The sequence below is a fragment of the Haemorhous mexicanus genome, chromosome 6 (genome assembly GCF_027477595.1).
Source record: "Haemorhous mexicanus isolate bHaeMex1 chromosome 6, bHaeMex1.pri, whole genome shotgun sequence".
NCBI lineage: Eukaryota > Metazoa > Chordata > Aves > Passeriformes > Fringillidae > Haemorhous > Haemorhous mexicanus.
Window position 1 is genome coordinate 6445503 of NC_082346.1, and position 25454 is coordinate 6470956.

At 36.5% G+C, this 25454-nt stretch overlaps 1 protein-coding gene across 3 annotated transcripts in view; it reads left to right on the forward strand.

The window, feature by feature from the left end:
- The window catches only part of ANO3 (anoctamin 3), a 120858-nt gene that overhangs the window by 21897 nt on the left and 73507 nt on the right, over window positions 1–25454 (forward strand). For all 3 annotated transcript variants that reach the window (XM_059848391.1, XM_059848389.1, XM_059848390.1), the window contains exons 2-4: window positions 16018–16230; window positions 17117–17188; window positions 24466–24602. In XM_059848391.1, the coding sequence (XP_059704374.1) occupies window positions 16018–16230; window positions 17117–17188; window positions 24466–24602 (422 nt within the window). The remainder of the gene's footprint in view (window positions 1–16017; window positions 16231–17116; window positions 17189–24465; window positions 24603–25454) is intronic.

A 25454-nucleotide genomic window follows, 5' to 3' on the forward strand; every position in this document is an offset into this window, starting at 1 on the left:
ATGAGTGGTGCTGTCTCAGACTGTAAAATGTCTAGTTTAGTCAGGCTTAAAGGTAATTAATCAGTTAAAAAGTGTACTTTTTCAACTGTCAAGTCTACATTCATAAAAGCATTAGAAACCTTGAAGCCACAGTGTTAGTCCTTACTTTTTCATGAGGCAACATTTCATACATTAGAGCAATGATTAGCAAGCTCCAGAATTGTTGTCAAGGCTCTTCAGAAAAAATACAGCTGTTCTGTAGTAATCTTTAGAAAACCCTAAAACTAACTTCCATTTGTCAGGTTATACCCTTTTCTGACCCAGAGATGGGGAAATTGAGAGGCGTTTTAAAAACATTTATTCCATTTTCAGTCTCATGTGAAGGGTAAGAATGCAGCTGTTATATTTCACACCATCAAAATCAGAAGCCAATTATTTCCTAATTACAAGACATTATAAGTTTTTCTTGGCCTGTCAGCTTTAGCCACACCATGCTGTAAACGCCTTAAAGCCAATCATCTAAAACGGCCCCTTGTGTGTCCTACTACAGTGCATCTTTCATAGTTCCGTTTCTCCAAAGTATCCAGTCTTATTTGGCAAGGCCATCCTTTGAAACTTGTTTTGTGTTCAATTTCTCTCTCAACAATGTCTGTCAACTTTAACTATGTTCAGATTCTTTGACTTGTGATTTATGAAACTCTGTGTTTGCACAAGTCATAAAACTTTGTAAAAACTAAGTGAATTTTTCCAGTTACTTTTTGAGAAGATTGTTGTTCTCATCTCCTTATTGCCAAAAATATCTTAATTGAGGTACCTTGCCAGTCATCAGGCTTTGGAGAAGAGATGATGCTTTTATGGAGCTGGGTAATCTGTACAGCATTGACTAACATGACCATGGCTTTCCCTAAGTTCTCAAATGCAGTGTGCTTTGTACAAAATGTGCCTAGTTCAGTCTGTTTTTCTCAGCCTAAAGCTTTTAGGAATGGGGAAGGATAGCATGAAATCTTGAGCAAAAGGCTACAGCAAAACTAAGCAAACATAAATGGTAATCAAGAATTCATCATCTTGCCATGAAGTATTGAGAAGAAGCTGAGCATCTCGTACTCTGAAGTTCGTGGACACTGATCTCAGCAGCAAAAAATATTGTGTCTTTTTTCCTTTTAATTTAGTATTTCCATATCAGTCTTTATTTAAAATTTAATATTTTGCTTACTGTAATTTCTAGCTTACTGTTGCTGAGATTTTGACTAAATGCATTGTTTGTTTTCCAGCTGCTCACTAAATTGTGCCCTAAATTCCCTTTCTTTACAGAATCAGTGGTAATCTTCATGAAATGGCCAAATGCCCATCACAGCTGTGCCTTGTACGCTTCACTTGCATTAAGACCAAGCTTCATTTTTTGGGGGGGCATTGAAAGGGCATTATTTTTATGTGGACTCTCAATCATATAGGAAGAATACATATCAGCAAATTTCATAGTTCCTGAAAACAAATAAAAGATAATTTTAAACTCTTCAGAAACAGAACCTACCTATTGCTAGGTAACGTAATATTCAAACTCAGTTGCCAAAGGGGAGTAACTTTTATAATGGGAGACAGAATGGGGTAGAGAGCATTTTTTTTTATTCTCTTGCTTCCTCTGAGCACTTTGTTTTAGCTGAGTAGTTGTGGTTTCAATACCAAAGCTGTTTTTACAAGGTTTGGAGGAGTAAGAAGATTAAGTTCTCCTGTCTCTTGGGTATCTAGGAACCTTCAACATGAAGGAAAAAAGAAAGAATGAAATTACATCCCGTGGATTTGTTACTGTTTAGAATTTAGGTACTGTTTTTCTTTGATTTATCTTTCCCTTCTTGACAAAGTGAAGAGGTGTTCAGAGTAGGAGGCTGCTGCCATCTTTTTGTCTTGCTCTTTGTTCAAATTGTGTATGCAGAGTGAAACCGTCAGTTTCAAAACCCACAGCAGAACTCAGTGTAGCATTATAAAAAGACACTGAAAGGGTTGAAAAAATTAATCTCATTCTTCTTCACCCCCACAATTCTTGTTCTTCTGCTTGTATCCAAAGATCATTTCTGTGGAGAAGAGCAGTGTCCTAGAGGTAGACTAATCTGTGTCTCTGCACGGCAGTGTGTTAGATCTGTTGAGCCATCTGTATAGTATTTTGTGGCTATTTTTAACCTCTGCTTTGGCAGAAACTGGTTTTTCTGAAATTATTTTCCTCAGTAATAATCTCAGATAAAAACTATATTAGTGAATATAGACGTTTTTACTACTTTGTCAAAAGGTAATGCAACCTAGGGCCTCTGAGGAATTATGTCAGAGGAAAGGGAAAGAAATTTTTATTATTTACTGTTTTTTCCCAACCATCCTTTACAAAAGAATAGTGTTCTTCCTTACAGATTAATATACAGGTAATATTTACTGTCCATTACTGTATATACTTCTTTAATATACAGGTTTGTTTAAAACTAGTAAGTAATTAATAGTTATTCATAAAGGGGAAATAAGATAATGTTGATAACAGCAAAGATAATCTCTACAGTAATTTGTAGTTTCATAATTCCAGGGAAAGATAGCTAGTTAGGAATCATAATCTTTTACATGTAGGTAACGTAATATTCAAACTCAGTTGCCAAATAGGACATAAAAATATGCTGCAGCCTTAGAGTAGGTTTAGTGGTTTCCATAATAGGTGTGGGACAGGTGGCAAGCAATTGCTTGTTTTATTAGGGGACTCTACTGAAAATTTGTGTTCTTCAGAAGGAAAGGCAACATGATTTGCAATGGGCTCTTGTAACGGATACTTGGTGAGTGTGTTTGAATAAATCTGTGTTTAAGGTGTAGGTCAAGGCAATTGGTATGCTTAAAATTTTAAATGTCTAGGACTTTTATCCCAATACACAGACTACACTTTCCTGCATACTTTGCTGGGTGCTTTTACTGACTAGTGTTGTTTTTTTAATACCTCTATCAAAGCTTTTTAATGAAGGAGGTCAATGCTGGGAAAAAGAAAAGATGTTTTGTGCTTTAAAATGGAGTTGCTTTCATCCTGGTGTATGAGATTTAAGAACGTGGACTGCAGATTGAAATCTGTGGCTAACTTGGGTGCTTCTCTTGTGTCTGGTCAAGGAGTTCGATGTTTCCTGGTTCAGTGAGGCAGGAAGAAGTTCATCAACTTCAATACTCATTAAGTCTTTGAGAGTATTGATTTAGCCTCTCAAGGGATTTATCTTGGAATAGCTTGAATTGAGACTTCTGAAGAAATCAGGGATCTTCATAAAAGATGTGTTTCGAGATGCATTCCAATTCTCATCTCTACCAAATATTTAGTTTCATTTTATATATTGCCACTTGAAGTTGTAGTGTGACTTAGAGGGATTGAGGATTGGCTTGAGAATCTCGAATAGCTCTGCCTTCACTTGGAAGCTTGTTGCTTCATTAACTTTTTTGTTAAATCACTTGGAGCTGAGAAGCACTGTTGTTGTGGAGTAAAACTTTCCCTTATGGTTCCTTTACTCAGATTGTAAGCTCTTAGTGACCTGCATACTTTATATAACAGCATGTGAAACTGACTTTCATTTCATATGAATTTCAATGAGAATTTGTAAACATCACATTTTATATTGCTCCAGAGTTTTCAGTATTCTGGAATTTGGACTTGTGATTAAGAATCTCATGGAGACTTACCCAAGGATGTTTGGTGCTTCTGTGGTGTGAGTAAACCTAGTGAATTTAATAATCTGAAGAGACTGCTGAAATTATTAGAAGATGGAATTCTGTCACACAAAAATTTATGACAGACTGTGACCCTTTGCCACTGTTCTCCAGAGCAGAAAGGCCAAGTTTTCATGTCAGTGTGAATGAAGAAATTTTTTTGGCCTCAGCTCTTCAGTTTTTATTCTAAGGAGCACTAACATACACAGAAAATTTCAGTGCCATACTCATCTTGACTCTGAGAGCAGTGCAGCTATTAGTAGAATCCCTTAAAACAATACTGTACTTAAACAGTGTTACTTAAAATGTTTTTTCAGGGCACTGAAAGGCAAGGTCCAATGTTTAATAAGGCTATATTTGCTCTTGCTACTTTTGCCTGATACAACTGCTCAACCGAGGATGCACTCCATCTTTTTCACTCCGACACCTTTGAAGGGCCCATAGTATGTCTTTTTATTCCAGATTATACTGTTATGGGTTGTAACTTGAAAGAATATAGAGCTCTTTGAAAACAATCACTAAACATGACATATTAAACCTTATATTATGCAGATGTATGGGTGCTGTAGAAAAAAGGAACTTTTTTTTTTCACTGAATGAATATTTGAAATGAGAAAGTTAAGGATATCAGAAAATTTTGGGATGTTGCATAACTCTCTCTAGCTAAAGATGATGCTGCTGCTGTGGTTATATGTCTGGGCATTAACTTCCTACATTCTGTTTTAACTATAGCTTGGTATAGTTGTATCTGTGGACAAACCTTGTACCTATTCCACAGCTTTTCAAAATTTCCTGAATAAGGACCTGTGAAAATAGGCAACCCTTGCCACCACTCATTTTCTTTAGAACCCTTGTCAGTTATATTTCATTGGGCATACCACAACGTTGCAAGTTCCTGATCTGCCTCCCTATTTTGCTTTATTTATTCTGCTTTTTGTCATTTTTGAAATCTGCTAAATGAGTATAAATGAAACAGCCCTTTTAGTTTGTATTCTGTTGTAGTAGTATTTTGAATATATCAGTTTTTGTTGCAAAATCAGGACTAGTCAGCATATTTTATGAAAGTTTCAGTAACTGTGAGAAATTGAAACGCTGCCTTACCTAACAATAACAAGAGCCTTGCATTACAGTTAATGCAGATTGCTAAGGAGTAACTGGGAAAGTAATTAAAAAAAAAAAAAAACCCAGCCATCCATATTTTAGACATAGCATGATAGCAGAAAATGGATGTGATAAATTCACAAGTTTGCTGAGCAACATGAAGATTACTTGTTTTCTGCTTTGGCCTGTCTAAACTGAAGAGTGTCTGTGTTGTCTTGAGTCAAACATGCAATGATATTTGCAGAAAGTATTGTATATATTATATATATATATGTATATATATTACTCAGATTACAGATCTTTACCAGACTTGTTCTGGAGTTAGGTCAGTTCTATATATTCTAGAGCCTATGTTACAGTAAATTATTTATTAGAGACAGGTGAACTCAAAACCAAACTGCAGTGTACAGCAATATGTTTTAACAGCTCTGAGCTACAGTGAATGCAAATTCATCACTGTATTCTCAGAAAGAGAGTCTGAGTCTGCCTTAATTTGGATTATCATCTGTTTTGTGAGGGCTTTTAGCCAGTACAGTTACTTAAAGGGGAAATTGTTCATTTTTCTGACTGGTGATGTCACAGTTTAATTCCCAGTATATCTGAGTATTTAAGTGAGGTTTTGAAGAAACTGGTACATGAGGTTTTCCCTTTGGGTCATGTCCAATTTTCATACATCAGGCAAATAGCCTTACTATTATGTAAGTGCTCTGCTTAAAGGTAAGATCTTGTGAGTGGGGAAATAAGATACCGTGAAAGCCTGCTGACTTAGATTTCATCAGTAACTCAGGAGAAGGAAGTGTGCTTTGAAGAGTATCTGCAGAAATCCCTTTTGAACAACAAATTGCCACTGTTCATAGTGTTTTCATTAATTTCATTAGTAACAATATAGGATGAAGCCACACGTGTTTTGTTGCACCTTGTCTGTTGCTCTTACTGGGTTCCTGTGTGGCACCCTGTCACAGACATATTTTCTGAAAATTTTTTTCTCCTGAGAAGCTGGGAAGCTTTATCTTCTCTATATTTTGCTACTTTGGAATGTGATTTGGAGAACTGTTTACCCAGCATGTGAATTGTTTTTACTTGATGACCAATGACAGCCAGCTGTGTTGAGGCTGTGGGCAGTCACAAGATTTTATTATTCATTCTTTTCTAGCCTCCTGATGTCTCCTTTCTCTTTCTTCAGTATAGTTGTAATATATCATATCATATAATAAAACAAAAAATCAGCCTTCTGAAACATGGAGTCAAGATTCTCATCACTTCCCTTGTCGGGGTTGCCTGCAAATTCCACAGCACCCTAGCACAAGAAGGATGTGCAAACGAAGGAATTCAGAGCTCGCTCAAATCTGTGTTGAAAAATATTTAAGTACATCAGAGTTACATAAGAATTGTAGCTAGTCGCATGTGCTCCAGAAAGCTCCTGTGGTGATGGCTAGCTCTGGAGTTAAAATATATTTGAGATGTCATATTCTATTCTCTGCCTGTCTGCTTCAGTAGAATTGCTCTTGCTCACAAATTTCCGTACTCCTTACTGTTTGTTTGGTAGCTTTATCAATAGTATGTCTTTATAATCAAGAAGGTCTAATGTATATAATACTTGTATTCTCTTATCTTTCTGGTTCATTTGTATTCTCTTATCTTTCTGGTTCATTAAACAAATTGAGTTAGTGCTTTTAATTAATTAATTTTCCTGAAGCATTAGTGGGTAGTTTTGTTTTGGGTTTTTTTCTTTTTTTTGGGGGGGGGGGGGGGGGGGGCGGGGTTTCTGTAGGAGAAGGAAGTCTGTTTTTAGCTGTGGGCTATTTTGTTGTCTGGTTTAAAGGACAGGTCTGCTAAGGAAGGTGAGAACCTCCTTTGGAATGGAAACCCTGCCCTCCGAACTATTACAGCTTTGAAATTACAGGGTTTTCAGACAAAGGTGTGGAGAAAGGAGTAACAGTTCTTTATTGTATATTTATGTGTAACAAGAAAAATAACCCTGGCGGCAACACCAACCAGAACCACAGGCGAACAACTTTTAGGATATTACTTTGAATTAAATATAATGTGTTGGTAGGGCCTGATCAAAACTTTCTATTTTTTTGTGGTGTTGGAAGGGAGCATCTACGACTTTTTACTTTTTATATTGTAGGAATTCTCAAAATAAACCTGAGATTGACTTGCACTTGAGCTGAGGCATAAAAAACCAGTATTTTGTAATATGCATTCATAAATGCTTATGCTGTAATAGAAAGAGTTTCTTTAGAGAGAAAAATGATTTTTTCATGTCATGGTGGCTGTGATCTGTTCGTCAGTCTGACTGGGCTGTTTTCCCTCTTTTTGCCACTTGTAGCTGTTTGTTCAGTTTTGGCATGTCAGTTCTGGAGTGTTATCGTAGGTGTGGGAGCTCAGCACATCACTCCTGATGTCCAGAGCTACCGAGAGAACCCTTGGGGGGCTCGAGAGTCCTGGAATGTTGCCAAAAGCACTTGGTGGCTTGATTTTGATCCATCTAGAGATGTGCCACCTATGTATGAGGAAATGGAACCTGCGAGAATCACTCGGGTGTAAATAGTAAAAGGAAGATATCATTATAGGGTGAATCACAAATTTTGGGGTTTTGGTACAAGGGAGTTGTAGAGACAAGATGGAGGAATCAGGGTGTGCCACCAAGCTCTTCCTTCTTTTTCCTGTCTTCCATCTTCTGGGGTAGTGTTGGCACTTGTAGATTGGTCTGGAGTGAGAGTGTACTTGGTGACGAAGATGATAGGTATTGGGGACAAAAAGTAAATATGATATACGTAGTTTTTGTTATAAAAGATGCGGCCGCCTTGGGGGTGGGCAGAGTGCCTTTAGCTGCCATGCTAGTCAGATCCTTCAAGCAGAGAAAGGACTTTATAGATAAGAGATAATAAACAACTCTGAAGACCGAAAAAACCTAGCGTCCAATCTCATCCTTTGAAGCCCAGCGTGCAAAAACCATCCTGAGCGTGTCTAGGGGCAGAGACAGACAACCAACCCCAGAGTAGGGGCCTACTAGTGCCATCATCCAGGTCATGCATAGTCTATTAGACATTATTAATTTTATACCTGTGTCCATCATAGGTATTTGCTGTCAGTCTTTTTTGCCCAAACAGAAGAAATCCATATTTCTTGCAGCCTGGAATGGAAAGAGGGCAAAGCAAGGCATCAAGTAATGGATTAAATTGGTTTTTCAGTATTTTTTCCCTTTATCAAGGGAAAAAAAATAGAGAAGTGCTTTCAAAACAACTACCCCTTTAATTTTGAAAAGCATTTATACCAATGCTAAACTCTATCTGAGGCTTTCAAATTTCCTTTTTAATTTTCCATTATTTTGTTTAGAAAACTAATTATGTGAGCATTAATATTAAAAAGGAAATGATAACAGCTGAATTCAAATCAGAAGCTTTGTCCAGAACATTTCATAGATTTCTTCAAGAACATCCTCAAAGCATATACCTTCATGAAAAGTACATTTAGTTGGACTTCTAGTTTACTTTGGCCTCTTTTATCTTCATTAGGGTAATCTCCTCTTTTTCTTTTCTCTCTCCATTGGAATTACACTTTGCCAGAGGTGAAGGGCTGGAGGGGAGAGGGACAACACCATTTTGTTGCTACTATTGTCATTATATTCACTGATTGTTAGGTGATTATTAAATACAGTTTCCACTAGAAATGCGTATTAATGTGGTTTTGGCTATGTGTCTTTCCTATGTTGTTTTGCTTTTATCAGGAAAACTAATCCATGATGTCAGAGGTTTATGTCCAAAATGGAGACAGAGGAGTTTCTTGAATAAAGGGAGAAGCATCTGTGGTGCTCTCCTTTCTCTCTGTAATTTCCTTTTTAAGGTGGTGGAGTTATGTTCAGAGTGGCCTGGAGATGCTGGTAAGTTGTTTCTTAGACTGTGCTGGTAAAGTGCTGTTTCACCAGCTGCTCTTCTTGTTTCATGCCATCTAGCTTCTGAACCATCTTTGTAACCCTCCATTGCCCTGTCTTCAGTATTTTGAGGCGTCCTGTACAGAGCAAAGGGGCTGGAAAATAAACTTTCTACTATGATTGGAAGCATTATGAAATAGGCATTCTTTATTAGTGCTGGACATGTTACAAGGCTGTCTTCTTCAATCTAGTGTGTGTGACAAGGCTTCACGACTAGGTATTTATTCATCATAATCATGCACATTCATTACATTGTACTTCCTACCTAATACGTAAACATCACTTCACTAGAACTGATTTGCATGCATCTTCCTCCTACTGGAGGTCCTTTTATATGGCCCTGGAGGGTCCTCTCAAGGTGGTTGTATTCACTGAATGCTTCAATATTACAGGCAACCTTTCCTTGAACTTTTTCTTTGGGCATGTGCAGTTGCTCCTTGTTACATAACTTGCCAAAAACCCCACTGTAGTTCTCCTTATCTTTTCTCCACTGGTTCTAGCTATATTTATCATCCTGTGCGCATACCTTTGCATCCTTTTATCATTTTTGTGCCTACGTTTTGAAGCTCTATTCAGCAACTTCAGGGGGACTGAAAATTTATAGTCTCCAAGTTATTTACCAGGAGCACCCCAAAGCTGGATGCTGTTTGAGATGTGGCTGCAGGAGAGTCAACTAGAGAGGAGTTATCCCTTCCTTTAACCTCCTAGTTTCACACTTGTCAAAGTAGCTCAAGAAGGAATCAGCATTTGTTTCTGTTTCACTGCTGACACCACTGGGAGTCAACCTGTTGAGAAGTGCAGTGCCAGTTATTACAGCAAATAGCCAGTGCCACGAATTTCTAAATTAAATTGTTTTGTCAGTTTCCTCCTCAGCAAAGTGAGGAGGCAACTGTTCAAAAGAAGTATGCATGGCTTTGTCAGTTGGTGTGAATGATGCTGGAGCAGTTTATGTTTGTCCTGACAAGCAAAAGCTTGTAAAGTTCTGAATAGGTAACAGGTCATCTATGAAACGTTGGTCTCAAGGCTCCAAATACTGAATGTCTGCTAATTTGGAATTCTGGCTGTTATTAGAAGATCTTATAGGCGTAGACTACTCAAAGAAGGGTGGATCACCAGCTGTAGATGAGCTGTGCTATTTTAATTTATTTTTAACCCAACACACTGAATTAATTGAGCCTAAAAAGCTGCCAGCAATAAAAGCACTGTAATCAAGTCATGTGTCCTACTAGTAGTAAAACAAAGAGAATAAATCCTTACCCTTCCTATAGCAACCTTTCGAAGGTTGGTCACTAGGCCCACACACTCTGCTTGGTGTTTAGAGTGGGCTTTTTAGTCAGGTTTTACTGTTCTAAGTTGTGCTTCAGGAAACTTTGAAAAAAATTAATAGGTATATGAGTCTTCATGTTAAATGAAATAAGTTAATTGCAAATTGCAATTTTTGCAGTCTCTTTAGTGCCAGCAATTCTTAATATTATATTCACTTTTGTTTTACATCCTTAAAAAATGAAAGTATTTACTTTTCCCCCTTTTATGCATTAACATATATAGACATGGTTTTCAAATCCTGAAATGGAAGAAATAATTTTGAAAAGGTCAGTAATCACTTCCAGAAAAACTTTTTGTGGATTTAACTTAGGCGCTGATTTTGTGTTGGATATGCTTTCTTTGTATTTAATTCCACAGAATTTATTATAATGTTAATAATTTTCTGGACAGTGCTCTAAGAAAAAAAGTGAGGAGAGTTTTGCAGTGCTAGAAAAAGTATTTTTTAATTGCTGCCATAACTAGAAAAGTCAGGTAAGCTCCTTAGCCTGTAAGACCTATTTGCAAATCTAAAATGAAAGCTGCAAATTTTAAATGCAAATTAATAAGTTGGTGTGAGTTTAATAACATGATTCCCTGTCTTTTCTTTCAGATGATCTAATTGATTTAACTGAATTTTAATTAATCAGGGTCACCTTGGTATTTCATAGCTCTTACTAAAGTGTTTTAATATGCTTGATAGGTTCAGTAGGATGCTTCATTTGTAGAAGATCAATCTGAATGCATTTATGATGGGGTTGTGTGTTCAGCGAAGGGCATTGTCAGGAAAGACCTTTTGTCACTCCTAATTTCTTGTGTGTATATGTGTGTATTAAGATATGTATCCTGCAGGATGCATTGTTCTGCAGCCTCTGATGAACCTTTTGCAAATTAAATCTTTTTCCACCAAAAGTCAGGGATGGGTGGAAGGATGTTTCATGTTTTTATGGAAGGAGATGCAGTGTATATTTTAAAAATTGACAAGATAATGGTTGAAATGCATTTGCATCTAGTTTTGAATCAGAGAGATAAGAATTATGTTCTGTATGAGCAATTTTGTAACTTCATTAAGTTATAGAACATTAATGCATTATGCATTATGCATGCAAAGAAAAAATATCTTCCAGTAATATTGAGATCTTAATCAGGTGCAAAGATGAACATAGAAGAGTTACATAGTTCTGTACATTTTGCTTAATTGTGTTTGTTGAAAGGATATAATTTTCTCTTTAAATAATAAGCTTTGAAAGAGCATGGGTAACTTTTTTTTTCAGGTATTTAACCTTTAGAGTTTTTAAGTACTTTAGTAATAATCTCAACTTTCTCCCCTGTAATTTAGGAAAACTGTAAAATCACAGATTTTTAAAATAGCTCTGTACACCTCAACAGCATTGAGCTGCCTACGTGGGCTTAATGTTCAAGTAGCTGACTTGAGTTTGGTACAAAGGTTGCTGAAGGAGGTGAAAAAAAAGCTGTCTTTTTAACAGCCTTTTCATTTTATCCTGCTTCTTCCTCCAAGCAGCCTTTGTCACATACTGATTCTGAGCAGTCACTAAAAGCTACCAGGAAACTGCACTGCAGTTCAGACATGAAAAAAATGCTCAGCTCTTCAGGATTGAGAGCTCTAAGTATGTGCAGAGGAGTTCTCAGGTGAGCAATAGTTGTACAGCTGCAAACTGCCAAAATCAATGTGACTCTCCTACATGGGTATGGGCAACAAAATCACATCTCTGTTTCAGTGTGAGCAAACAAATGGGCGAGAACAAAACCTGGCTGTCCCATGGCAAACTGGCAGCTGGGGTTAAGGAGCATTCTCTGTTCCTCTAGATATCCCAACTCACCAGTTCTTCTGGGTCTCACATCAGCATACCATGTGCCTCTTCCTTACCCTTGTCTGTAACCTCAGGTGTGAAGATCTGTGTCTCACCCAAAGGCGTTTAGGAGAGAAATGTATAATAGCTCCTCTTCTAGATAGTGTTACTTTGATTTTGGTACGAGTTGACTTTATGTGACAAAGGGATCAATTTTAAAGCTTCCATTTTAAAAAGCTTGGGAGTTACACTGGAGTTTCACAGTGAAAAGTAGACCTGTTAAATAAGGAAATTTCAAGATACTGGTCTTAGGATTCTGAGCTTGCTTCATCATGTGAAGATTTAGAATAGTCTAGGTTTTTATCTTGGTCCGGATGGAGCTACAATCTATCTGATGGAACATAAACACTGTGTGTTTTGCAGTGTTTGAAGAAATTGCTGTTCCTTGTTTTGTTCAAAGCCATTCCCACACAACAAAAGTAGTCTTGCCTATACTGAATAGAGGCTCTGGTTGAGAAAAACTGAAGTCTTATATGACTGAGGCTCCTTAGGATAGCTTGTTTGTTCAGTAAACATTTTTAACCATCTGGTGTGCTGTATTTTTCAGTAATGAGATGACTGTGAAAAAAGTAGAAACTTTTAAATTAGTGAAATTAATAATTAGGAGAAATAAATATTTTAATGAGGTGCTTGATTGGTGTAGCAATTAGTAATGCCAGAGATTATGATCCCTTTCAGGCTTCGGATGCTTGAAACCCTAAAGGCAGTGTTTTGCAAGTAGTAGTAAAATGCATGCACCTTTTCTGCAGAAGTTTTTCAAGACTTAAAAATATAACTTAAGCATTTCAAATAACCCTGTGACAGGGAAAAGAGTATTCCCCCTTCCCCCCCCCCCCCCCCCCCCCCCCCGAAAATATCTTCTGGCACAAATTCAGTTTTTTATTCTGTTTCACTGCAGCCCTTTTCCCATGGAAATACTGTAAGCCTTAGCCAGGGTCATTGTCCTGAGTACCTTCTGCCTACCTGCAATTCTCCACTGAAGTTTTGCTAGCATCAGGTTTTCAGCTGAATATAATCACCCTTACTGGAATTGAATAATAGGACCAAGAGCTTGGCATTTGTTCTAAACCCCAAGTAGGTTTGTCTCTGTAAATGAAATTTGGTGATAGGGTTGGAGGGGAGGGAGGAGAGTTAGGGGTGTTTTTTCAGATCTAACTGGGAATATATAGATCAGTATTGGTTATGACTGAAAATGCAGTGACCAAAACAAGTGACTTCTGTTTTTGTCAGCAGATCAGTGCCTAAGCGTTGTTCAGGGCAAGACCTCAAACAGCATGGCACCCATGATGTGTACCTTGTTAACTGGCCAAAAGCTGATGTTATGATTTCGCTTCTATAGAAGCTACTCCTTTTTGATGCTAAGACTTATGCTGGATTAAATGGGAAATAGTTACTGGGCTGCTCTTTATGACATTAGCACTGATCCAGCCTTGCTTCCAGCATTGAGTTAACAATAATTAGGGACTTCCTGCCAAACTTTCCTCATCTAAAATAAGGAGCAAATGAAAGACAAATTTTTTTCTTAGCAGTACTAAAATGATCATCTGAATTTGTATTTCACGGAATGAGGCATAGTAAAATTTTTCTTTTATGTTTCTAATGGCCAAAACCTGAAGGCCTCTGAGAGGTTGCTTTATTTAGAGTCGTTCTAGATTGGCATAATATTAAGCATGCAATTAAATTGTGCATACTAACTTAAAACCCAGAAAAGCTTATCCTATTCTAGCTCTGTCTTTCCTGCCTGACCTATCAGAAAGCTGTGACTAGTACAGCTCTCTGTTCTGGCTCTACAGCTCTAGTACAGCTCTCTGGCTCTACAGCTGTAGTACAGCTCTCTTTTCTGGCTTTGAGCCATGTAGAGATTTGCCTCTGTAACAGGAAATCCCCAGCATCCCCTTGGAAAGAAGACTTTCCAAGGCAGAAGTGCTAAAATAAAAAAAGCGGCATCTAATTAAACCATAAACATTATTTACCTTTTTTGCTGACATGAAGAATTTCTACACTCATGCTATAATTGTTCCCATGCTCATGCTAGCTGCCAGAGGAATATTATGTAAGGAAAGAAGAATAAGTGAAATTGTTATAGAAAAACAAGTGTATTGGGCTTTTTATGCTAGGTGTATACATGTCTACTATTGCTGATGAGAAAAGATCCCTGAACAAGCAAGGACTGTGTAACAAAGTTCTAGCTGGAAATATATAGTCTAGAAAACTACTTTATGGAAAAGAGAGGAAGGAATGGAAATAATTTCAGTAAATCAATTTAGTGATCCAGTTGATGATGTTAGCCACATGCTATTTGTGCTGGGTAAGCATTTGCATGCAGCAGCAAGTGCCATCAAAATTACCATATCACAGAACTGGACTCTGACACAGTAGCAGAGTATGAATTAACTTTTCCAAATTTTAAGGTGGTTCATACCAATAACATAAGAGCAAATCTGCTATGAGATGACTTTGCTATGATTCACTTTCTTCAAGCAGAAGCAGCATGATATTAAGCAAGCTGTTTGAAATGACACAGGGGAATGTATAGTAATAGAGAATAAAAGGAAATAATTTTCTTTTGAATTGAGGCATTATGTCATAAAATAATTACATTCTGTTTTTTTATATGTATCACTTAAATTTGGGTTAAAATTGAGTGTCAGTATGTGTTATTTGCATTATCATAAATTTCTTTGATAATAGTGATTCATCTTACCACACATACTGACTCCAGTGTAGATGAAGGAAACAATTCTCTTTGGCAACTCTAATAATTATGCAGTGCGGTCCATAGTTACTGGCAGCCTTTCCCTGCTTAAGAAATCGATCACTGAAACTATCCAGAACAATTACAAAGTATATGTCTTTGTATATTATTCTATATAACCATTGCTGTGTCTAACTGCTGCAGATTTTTCTCCAATAAATGTCCATTTAGGAACTGTAAAGGAGACTCCCTAGAAACCTTCCAGGTAGCACAACAGACATGTGTGGCATTGTTCTGCTCTCAACAAAACGTTTTCAAGGGCTAGTGCCTGCTGTGTTCTCTGCTGGCACAGAGCAGCCTTTTTATTAAGAAGCAGAGTTCTTTCTGCACATACTTACTTAAAGACCTCTGGTATCTTCTGAGGCAACAGAAGCTTACCTGTCTATAAAGTAAATTGTTCTGTCAAGCAGAGAAACAGTACAGTAAAAGAGACTAACTACACTACTGGACTTTGATTTTGCTCAGTGTTGAATTAACTTTTACAAGGACTGTGTGTGTCATTGCTCTGTATTGAATCAGGAGGTGTATGAGTTTTTCTTCCATGTAAACTTAGGAAAACTACTTAATTTCTGGGTCTCTCAGAAACAACTCTTAAAAGACAAATCATTGTCACAGCTCCTTTCTTCTAACTGACCCTGGAATGTTTGGGTTCTTTTTTGCCGCATTTGTTTGTTGTTCTATGTCACAGATATATTTTCTGAAAAATCCTTTTACTAGGTTCTTTTTTCTCCTGAGAAGCTGGGAAGCTTCAGCTTCTCTGTGTTTTGCTACTTTGGAATGTGATTTGGAGAATTGTTTACCCAATATGTCAACTGTTTTTACTTGATGACCAATGACAGCCAGCTGTGTCGAGGCTGTGAGCAGTCACAAGATTTTATTATTCATTGCTTTCTAGCTTCTGATGTATGCTTTCTCTTTCTTTAGTATAGTTTTAGTATATAATTTTCTTTGAATATAATATAATATCATATAATAAAATAAAAAATCAGCCTTCTGAAACATGGAGTCAAGATTCTTATCTCTTCCCTTGTCCTGGGGGCCCTCAAACACCACCACAGTTCTACAGTGTTTTTTCACAAAGGTTGCCCAACAGGTCAAAGGGTTAAGAACATTAATTTATGGTGAAGGGGAAATTTTTGTAGCTTTGAAAGGAAAATGTAAATAATTTACAGAATGGAATACTATTAGCATCTGTATTTTAGTTCATTACATTGTTTTTTTAATAACTTCAAACCTTTTAGCACAGCATTTTTGTTTAGTTGAGGAGTGGCTTATTAAGTGGATTTGTAATTAGTTATCTTTCTTTGTCATGACCCGCTATGCTAGAGCTTATTATGTTACTTTTCTTTTGGCTACTTCAGGTATGAATACAAGCAAGAGCGAGACGGTGAAAGAGCACCCATTAAAACCTTCTAGAAGATCTATGCCATGCCTTGCCCAGAGCCAAACTCATCCCCAGAGCCTGAGCAAGCATTCATCATTTCTCCAGCCAAACCGTGTGCAGCCGCAGCTCCAGCCCCAGCCTTTGAGTGCAGGGACATCGGCAGCTGCAGTGGATGTAGTGTCAGAACGAGGTAGGAGGTTTTTCTCTTTCAGGAGTTTGCTCCAGCTCTGATAAACTCTCATTTATTTAGATATCCGTGGTTTGTTGAAGAAATGTTTTTGCAGAAAACACCTACACATACTATATTAACAGGTTCTTGAGTGAATCTTTATAATGAAGAGAGTTTTAAACTAATTTTTATTTTTCTCGATGACATTATTTCCTTCTCACTGGTAATAAGACAAGAAAGACTTGCTCATTTATGCTGGTGAAAAGTATGAAGATTTCTGTAGTCTGTTCTAGAGGAAAAAGAATAAATATTAGGCTTTAGGCAAAAAAAATCTTTATATATGAACTTGTAGGAGGAGATGCATTCATTCACGAGCAGTAGAATCAGGGAAGAGTGGTATGGAAAGAATGAAAAGGAGCAGAGAAAATCCCTCCAAATTTTAGCTCGTGTGGAATAAGGAACTACTTTTATTTTAGGATTTCTAATTTAACAGATACACATGCCTTATCAGGGAAACTAGATAGTTGGAATCCCAGTCACTGTGTGTCACCTGTTGCCAGCTCTTGCCATCCTCTGTTCCCAGATGTGTGTGAAGCATTGTGGAATAAATTAACTCATCTAGTAGTAGATTTTGATAAGTCTTTCCTTAGTGTTGATAGACACTAGGCACTAATTATTGTTCTAGTGAGTTATTTTATTGACTTAAACTTCTCTTAGGAATAGACGGAAAGTTTTCATTAAAGTGATCTTGCTCTTTTTTCTCTTTATAGAAAGTGCTCTTCAAAATTTCAGTCCAAAGTTTTTTTGAGTTACTGACAGCTCTGAAAAGTGTATTTTACACTTAGTAAAGATTTTTTTACTTAGAAAATACTTGTGAATGCTGATACAGATATTGCATTTCTTTCAGCTAAAGTGATGGAGACTTTGGAAAGCAACTTGCTTAAGCTGTCTAATACAGAATACGGTGATCCATTTTTAGGTAAGTTGTTGTCTGAACTGAAATAATGGCAAATTACTGATTCTTTGATTACACTCACAGTATTTAAGTGTGGAAAGGCCATACTTGCCCTGAACTTCCTTTTTTTTTTGAAAGAGGAGACTAAGTGTGACTAAGGAAATGTGTGCTGTCATAAATTTCCTGATACTGTCTCACCTTTTAGACTAAAAGTAGGGACTGAAGACAGAGAAGTGTCATATATTAAGTGTATCCTTTTCCCATAACAATTCTTCATAAAACAATAATTTTGAACAATGTACTTGAAATTCCTTTAAAGTTGTTATTATTCTCTTATTTTTCCTACATAGTCATGTCATTCACTATTATCATGGCTGCAGTTCCATTGTTGGGGTTTTTTTTAGATATTTTAGACGTTTATGTACAAAAAGTGTTACAGTTTGGGAAGCAAAAAAAAGTAATGGAGAAAATAGCCATTTTGTACTGCTTTGCTACCATTTTGATATTGTAATTAAGTCAGTGTAAGTAGGAAAAAAGTTATCCTCAGAATAACCTTATCCTTGTAACTGCAAATTGAATCTGTAAATACACACAGGAGTAGTAATTTACAAGTTCCAGGATGAGGTAGTTGCCATCTATTATACCCCTACACGCACACAAAGATATTTCGGCGCCTTGCACAACTACTATGAAAGCTATTTTTGCTCACTTGATGAACATCAAACTAGAAACGATATCTTCATGCTGAATGAAAGATACCTGCTTTCAGAAAGCTAGGTCTGCTCACCTCTCACATAATTTAGCATTGACTTTTCTTGATGCCTAAAGTATATGATAGATAAGAGGGCTTCTCAAGGTTTCCTGAGTAGGTAACTACTGGAAATAGTGAAATTGATATTTCTTCAAAACCAGATATTCCAAAATCATGCACAGACCACAAATTTGGCATGAAGATTATATAAGAAAATCAAGTCATGGTAAGGTTCCAGCTAAAGCTGCTGCCCTTTCCTAGTGTAATTGGTTGGCAAGCATGGTTACTAGGAGATTTTACTGTTATAATTTCCTTCTTTTTTTTTTTTTTTTAATATCCTGCTCTTTTATTATGTATGTGAATTGCTTACACATACTCATGCTAATATTGTTATGTATTTATATATGTCAGCAGTAATTCTTTCTCATAATAAATAATGCTGGTTTTCAGTCCCATTACTTAGTTTTAACCTGAAAAGATACATGGAGGGCTCAGCAACTCAGGAGAAGATAGATTGATTCTTTTCAGTTCAAAATTGTGTTAAATTTTGGTGTGGGTGTTTCTTCTCTTCTGGCTTACAGCTATGCTCATGGAAGAAAAAGTATTTAAATAGTTGCTCTTTACTAACTTGATTAATGAATTTGCCCATGTTGAGTCAATCCCAAATAGATAAATGAAATCTGTGAAGTTATTCACAGTTATAGAAATTATAGAAATGTAACTGATTAGGTTAGTCAGTTACAAGCAAGAAAAAAAAAAGTATTTAAAACAGTACTGCCCGAGGTCAGTAATAAGATTTGCCTTATTTTTATATCAGCATTATCTGTTAGATTCATGAAGAGAAATAAGGGACAGTTAAAAGGTGCATGTAACAAAATGGCCTGTATACCTTCAAAATACAGTTTGTTGGTCTTTAAGTATTGTGTTTATGTGCGTAAGAATTTGTCTCCAAGTCTAAAATTTTCAATTTTATCCTGAGTCTGGATGTAGATGGGGAGGGGAAGTAAAAAATAAACCTGAAAAAGGAATATTGCAGCTTCAGCTTTGATCACCAGATAGGTTAAAACAATGCTTTTGTAGGTACACTGGCAGTTTCATGGAGTTTGAAAAGAAGGCTGTTTAATGGGTTTCATCATCTTAGTGAATATTTTCAAACTGCTCTCCTGAGAACATGAAAGAAAGCGGAATTAAGTGAATGTGGTGAATTTTTAATTAGGCAATGTTGTAGAAATGTAGGCCAAATGGCTTTCTCCTCTTCCTGAGTTGTTTGTAGACAAAATGATCTTGAGCAAAGGAGATTACCAGGCATCAAATAAAGGCCTTCAGTGGAAATCTTCTCTTTTATTTCAGTTGGCTATAGCTGAGGCTGTCAGACAAGCTTAGTTAATGATGTCAATGGATTCATGAAGTAAAAAGACAATGTATTACACCTTTGTTAATTACACATGGATAAATGGGATCAAGACATTATGGATTTGTGTTATTTTTCCTCTGCCAGTTTTAGGTGGTAAGTAGTGTTTTTAGTTTTGGGAAGTAGTACATTGAATCCAAGTGATGTATATTGAGCTTCTGTAACATACAACGTGAACTTTGAGGTTTCAGGCATAATGGAATTCCCCTCTTTTTGACTCACTCACTCCCCTCCCACCTCTGGTGGGAGACACAGAAGGTGGAGATTACTGGGTTAAAGTAAGAACAAAAGTAACACTCAGTAGCAAGTAAAACATCACTAACTAATTTATTCTTTTTTAGTTCTGTTTTTTTTTTCCCCTAACTTAGATTAATTATGAGGATTTGTGCATAATAACTCATCTTTTTTAGCAGAACATGAAAGCCTTCCTAGATAATTAACAATTTTGCTGGGACAGATACCCTGTATTTTGAATGTATCCTGAATCCTATTACTATAGAGTTTATATATAAAAACCAACATGTTTATATGCTATGCTGCAATACAGTGAAGCGACAAATGAAGAGCTGAACCAAAACTAACAATCCAACAAAGAATCATAAGTAGCTTTCATCATGCAGTTATTTTCAATGCTAAATTATTGAAGTGTTTGCAAGTCAATTTTGTGATGTTATGATAAATTGAAATGGGCATATATATATATATATATATGTATAACCTGTGCAGTACATACAATGTTTATATAAAAAGAGGGACTGAAAGATCACAGAAGATATGATTCAGGGAAACCAGGTTCAGTTTCTGCTTCAACAGAACATTATGCCTTCTAGAATAATTTTATCCTAAGTTTGTGGTCAGTGCCTACATAAATAAGGGCTGTCATATCTGTTCTGGTTGTGTGGTGAGGTGGCTGAAAAGATGCATGAGAACAATTTGTCCTATACTCAGAGCTGTCCAGCTCCCATGTTGGAGCTGGTTCATACCTGGAGAGCTGGCAGTATGAATGAAGAAGTTATGTAATCTGTTCAGTGCTTGTGGGAACATAATAAGGATTAGTCTTTGTACTTAATATGCAGTTCAAAATATTGATGGGCTATAGGCATTTAATCTGCTTCTAGCAGTTTTGTACGCCATTTTAACTCCTCTAAAGAGCAATAATATATGACTGGCTCCCTTTTAAAAAAATTAGAAATATTCTGCGTAACAGTTACCACTGTCTGAAACTTCATAAGAAATTGTACATTGAGAAAAGTCTTTGTCTGGTATGTGTAGGCGCAGAGTTTGTGGTGATTGGGAGTGGGGTTGAACCTCATCCCTAATTGGCTCCAGCTGGGCAGGACAGGTGAATGCTATTGAAGCTAAGGAGCCATAGAGTGCTCAAGGGTGCGGAGCAATCACACAGGGAGAAGAGGGCACGCAAGTGCAGGGCATCAAGAGGAAGGCATAAAAGGTTGGGCTGAAGAGAAATATGCAGCAGATGCTTGAGGCTTCCTTTAGTGTAGGTTGTGGCTCCAACATTGTTCTGGTAGTCATGATGGCTGTTCATATCTAAATATACATACACAGATAGGTTAAAAATTTTCTATGTTATATGTATAATACAGTGTTCCAGGTGCACGGCAAAATAAAATAAGACCTAAATCCATCACAGTGTCATTTATCTATGTGTCTAATGATGTTCTTCTCCATGATTTTCTTAGGAAGGATTTAAATTAGGACAAAGGGGGATTATTTACTTGACCAATAACCTCTTTCTTACTAAATCTTTGCAAAGCCTATCCTTAAATGTGTAAAGGCTCAAAGGATTGAGTAGAGTTGTCATATCAAAGTTTGTAAAACAGAAACTATGTAGGAATCTTTATATTAATTTTTCTTTTCATAACTATGCCACATTTCAATTGAAAAACATTTGCTACCATACACTACTGTGTAAATAGAAAATATATTGCTGGATTTCAGGATACAGAGAAATCAGAACAAGTGCTTTTTATCCCCTGTCATAAAATTGAAATTTTGGCCCTTCAGAAAAGTATGATAATAAGAAAGATAGCCAAGCAGATAAGAAAGATGGCCAAGTAGTTAAGAAGACCCAAAAAGAATGATTCAAAATGTGGACTTAGCTATCTATTCCTAAACTAAATGCTTCTGCATTATTTTGGAAAGGATTTCTAGAAATGAAATTGTCTTCAATGTTTTATCATGTAAGTGACCTTATAGGGCAAATCTTACTGTCATGTGTTAAGTGTCGCCAAATTATATATCAGGAAGCGTTGATTAGCTTTTGTGATTGTTGGGGGCTAGGTTTCTTTCCTTTTGTTTCTTTTTACTTGTAGAATTTTTTTCCCATAAGTTGCTAGGACACATTAACAACTAAGTACTTAGGAAAACCAAAGTGGCCAAGCCTCAGGGGAGGAGGGCACCTTGTTGCATTTGTCTTGTCCCAGAGTTTCTCTCTGAGGGGGAGATAGCGCAGGAGTTGGGCAGGTAAAGGATGGAGCTGGGGTGGCTGCTGGGGAGGGAATTGGCTGCTCTGGAGCCCAGCCCAGAGCTGCTTCTGCTGCCCTGGGGTTAGCCTCTGCTTGTGAGAGCAGCCCCTGAACATGATCTTTGAGATGTAAGTCTTTGTAAAAAGATGAATGTTTAAATCTTTCTGCTGTTAATAGGTACTCTGGAAACTCGCACAGAGAGGTCTTGTAACAGGTCATGCATGTTGTGTTTGTGTCCGTGAGACTCTTGTACCTGAGCAGCTGTGTTGGGTCTGTGTGGTCAGTGTTAGGTGACTGGTGGAGCTGCAGGGCTGGCTTCTCTGAGAAGCTGCTGGAAGTTTCCCCTGTGTCTGGTGGAGCCAATGGCAGCAGCTCCAAGGTAAACCTGCTGCTTGGCAAGGCTGAACTTATCAGTGGCCGTGGAAGTGCCTCTGGAGTAACAGATTTGAGAAGGGAGAAAAAAATACACAAGTGTTCAGCTGGAACAGATTCTCTTGCAGCCTGTGGTGAAGACCCTGGTGAGGCAAGCTGTGCCCCTGGAGCCTGTGGAGGTCCATGGTGGAGCAGGGACCAGCAGATTACAGCCTCAAGGGGCTTGTTCAAGTGATAAATAATATTCCCCTTTTTACTGTATTACTATCATTACATAGTGGGAGAGTGCTTTTATGTATAAAATAAATCAACTGCTGAAAGAATAGGAAGTATCTTTGAATTTTAGAAAATGGTTCTTTATAAATTTCTTTAGTCTTAAGGGTTGTTTTGGGTTTTTGTTTTGCTTAAAACAAATTTTGACTACATTTCAGGCAAAATAGCAGATGTCTCTAGGTGAAAGATTTTTTTACAGAAGGGAGATGCTGCAATTTGAACTATGTGTCCCTGAAAGCATAAAAATGTTTAGCAGGTGAAGTGTGTTGAGCACAGTGGGAAAACTTTTTCATAACTTTAAATTACTTAAATTTAAAAAGTTGCAAAAGTTTGTTTTTTAGTGCTAGGTGTACTCATAATATCTAATCCTCTAAAACTTCCCTCATAGAAATAGACTTAATGTAAGTATAGTCTTTCTTTCAGCTTAAATGACCTAGTTTAGGTTTCATAGGCCTGTCTCTTCATTCTACTGGATCCTAAAGCTAAGAGCTCAAACCTAGGCATAAGTCAAATCTGTAGAGTTGCTAAGTACCATTTCCTACTTTATATATCTACCTGAAGCCTTTTTTTAACTACATTCATTTTTGTTGAGCAGAGAGTAAGTTGTATATCAAGTTACATCATTGTTTAAAATAAATAAAACCCCTGAATTAGGCACTTTGACAATTAAAATGAGCTGTTTTGTACATTAAGAAGTCCCATCACAGATTTACCATGGTTAATATCAGTGTTAGAAATTATCAAAGGTACATTTTGTATAATCCTTAGCATAGTACTAAATTGAGGAAAAAATAGCGCTCAGTAAATGTTCTGGTTTTTAATATTTTAATATGCAAAATATTTAGGGTGCGTGAGATAATTGTAGTTATTTGGTTTTTTTTTAAATTTCTGTAGTACTTAGTTTAGAGAATTTAACAGAACAACTTAATGAAAAATACTTAAATGTTGCAGATGAACATTTATGTATTTAAAATCCATGAAATTCAAGATTGTGGTTTCCACAGCAACCACAACTTTTTTCTTGGCTTCTATTTAGGGTTTCAGATTACCCTGAGCTAAACGCTGTTCCTTGTCCACCTGACTTTTCCCATGTTGATGTGAAAGCTGAGATGGGAACTTGAGTCAGGATTTGTGGGTAAATTTTTTGTCTGAATATGTTTCTTTTTCCGATTTGTCCAAGATAAAATTGTGTGGCAATGATTATTCTATCTTTTTAATCTTTAATATATTTTTTCAAGACTAGTCATTTTCCAATATTGATTAAAACTTTACAGTCCAGCACTGCACATGCATTGCACTTCATTTTACTCCTGATGGTTGTGTAGGGCAAGAATTGTCATGATTCTTTAATGGACAGTATGGGTGATCTCTGAGGGAGGTCCTCAGTTTCCTGCAGCTCTCTTATGGTACTTACCTAAGATTTCATTAAAACTTCAGCTGAGCAATTAAAACCTAATCCAGTGAAAAAGTGAATGTTTCCTCCATGAAGACCTCCTACCACCATCAGGTACACCTATTTAAAATGTGTTCTGAGGCACTTACTGCAATATCTTACTGTGCAAATTTTCCAATGGTATATCTGTATGTGTGTAGGGGACCTGGGCATTTCAGTTCCTTGTTTAGATTTAAAACATGAGATTTTACTCTGGTCTGCAGGCTGTGCTGCCTGTTTGGTGAAACATCCTGGGCCTCAACAACTGTGAGTCAAGCAGTTGAATATTCATATTACTTTGTTTATTTTTTAGAATTACTGTAAAGGAGGCTATGGACTTGTTTATTTGAAGGCTAATAAGAAAACCATTTCTCTTGACCTTCTACTAAGAATAGCAGTCACTTCTAATTTAAGGTGAACATTGTAACATTTCAAATATAAAGCTTTAACAGGAAAATAAGTGCGTTATTAAAAAGTGTATACATAAAATGAATATTCAACTGTGCTGTAATAATGCTGTTTGTTTCTATCCATTATAATCTAAAATGAGCCCATTGTATTCTGGTTTTCCTTCAGATGTAGGCAAGGACAAAGATACATACACAGATGATTCAGAACATGGGAATTATGATGCTCGTACAGATCAGTCATTGCTTATTCAAAATAAGCTCACCAGGCAGAAAACAGAACCTCGAACTAAATCTTCTTTAAAGGTAATGGACACAAAATTCTATTAAATTGTATCAACTGTCAGAATGTGCTTAAATATTTTTGAAATGCAATTTTTAAAGCAGGGTATGTTGCAGCCTAAGTAAACAGGCATCTCATGGTAGGAAATTTAGGTGGCTCCCAAATTGTTGGAAATGATAAAACTTCTAAAATAATTTTAGTTAATAGTTTTAAATAATTTTTAATTAATTGTTTTAATTAATCATAAGCGGTGTGTTAAGTCTTAAATCACTTTTAGGTAGCATTTAGCAAAATTATCATGAGCTGCTATTATGGGAAAAGAACTGCATAAAATTACTGAAATTAGTTTTGTTAAACTGAAATTACTTTTGTTAAACTGAACTTGATATGCTTCAATGAAGAAAGCCTGGGAGAAGAGAGATGTATTGTTGAAATTGGATACAAGGAGTGCAGGATTTTTGGATCACAAGGTCATTTTGCAGAAACCAGAACATAAAGGAGAGACTAAGTATGTGTGCTGGAGGAAAGAGATGTTAAAAATACTGACTAATTAGGATGTTCTAAGAGAACTAAATAAGCAATACAGGCTAGAATATTAGTTAATGAAAGAGAATGATGTAATTTAGAACTAATGAACACAAATTTGTTTGCTAAAAATGTATAAATAGGTTAAAAAGTTGTGTATAAATTTTTATTTGGAGGCTGTAATTTTGCCTTGCTTGCTAACATTAAGAAGACAGTGTTAGAGGATTTTATTCATCCTGATGATTTTGGAGGGTGTTAGTAACAATATTACAGTTTGAGTGACAGAATCAGTGAATGGAATTCTCTGTACTAAAACCAAGCAAAATTATATAAAATCAAGGATTCTTATG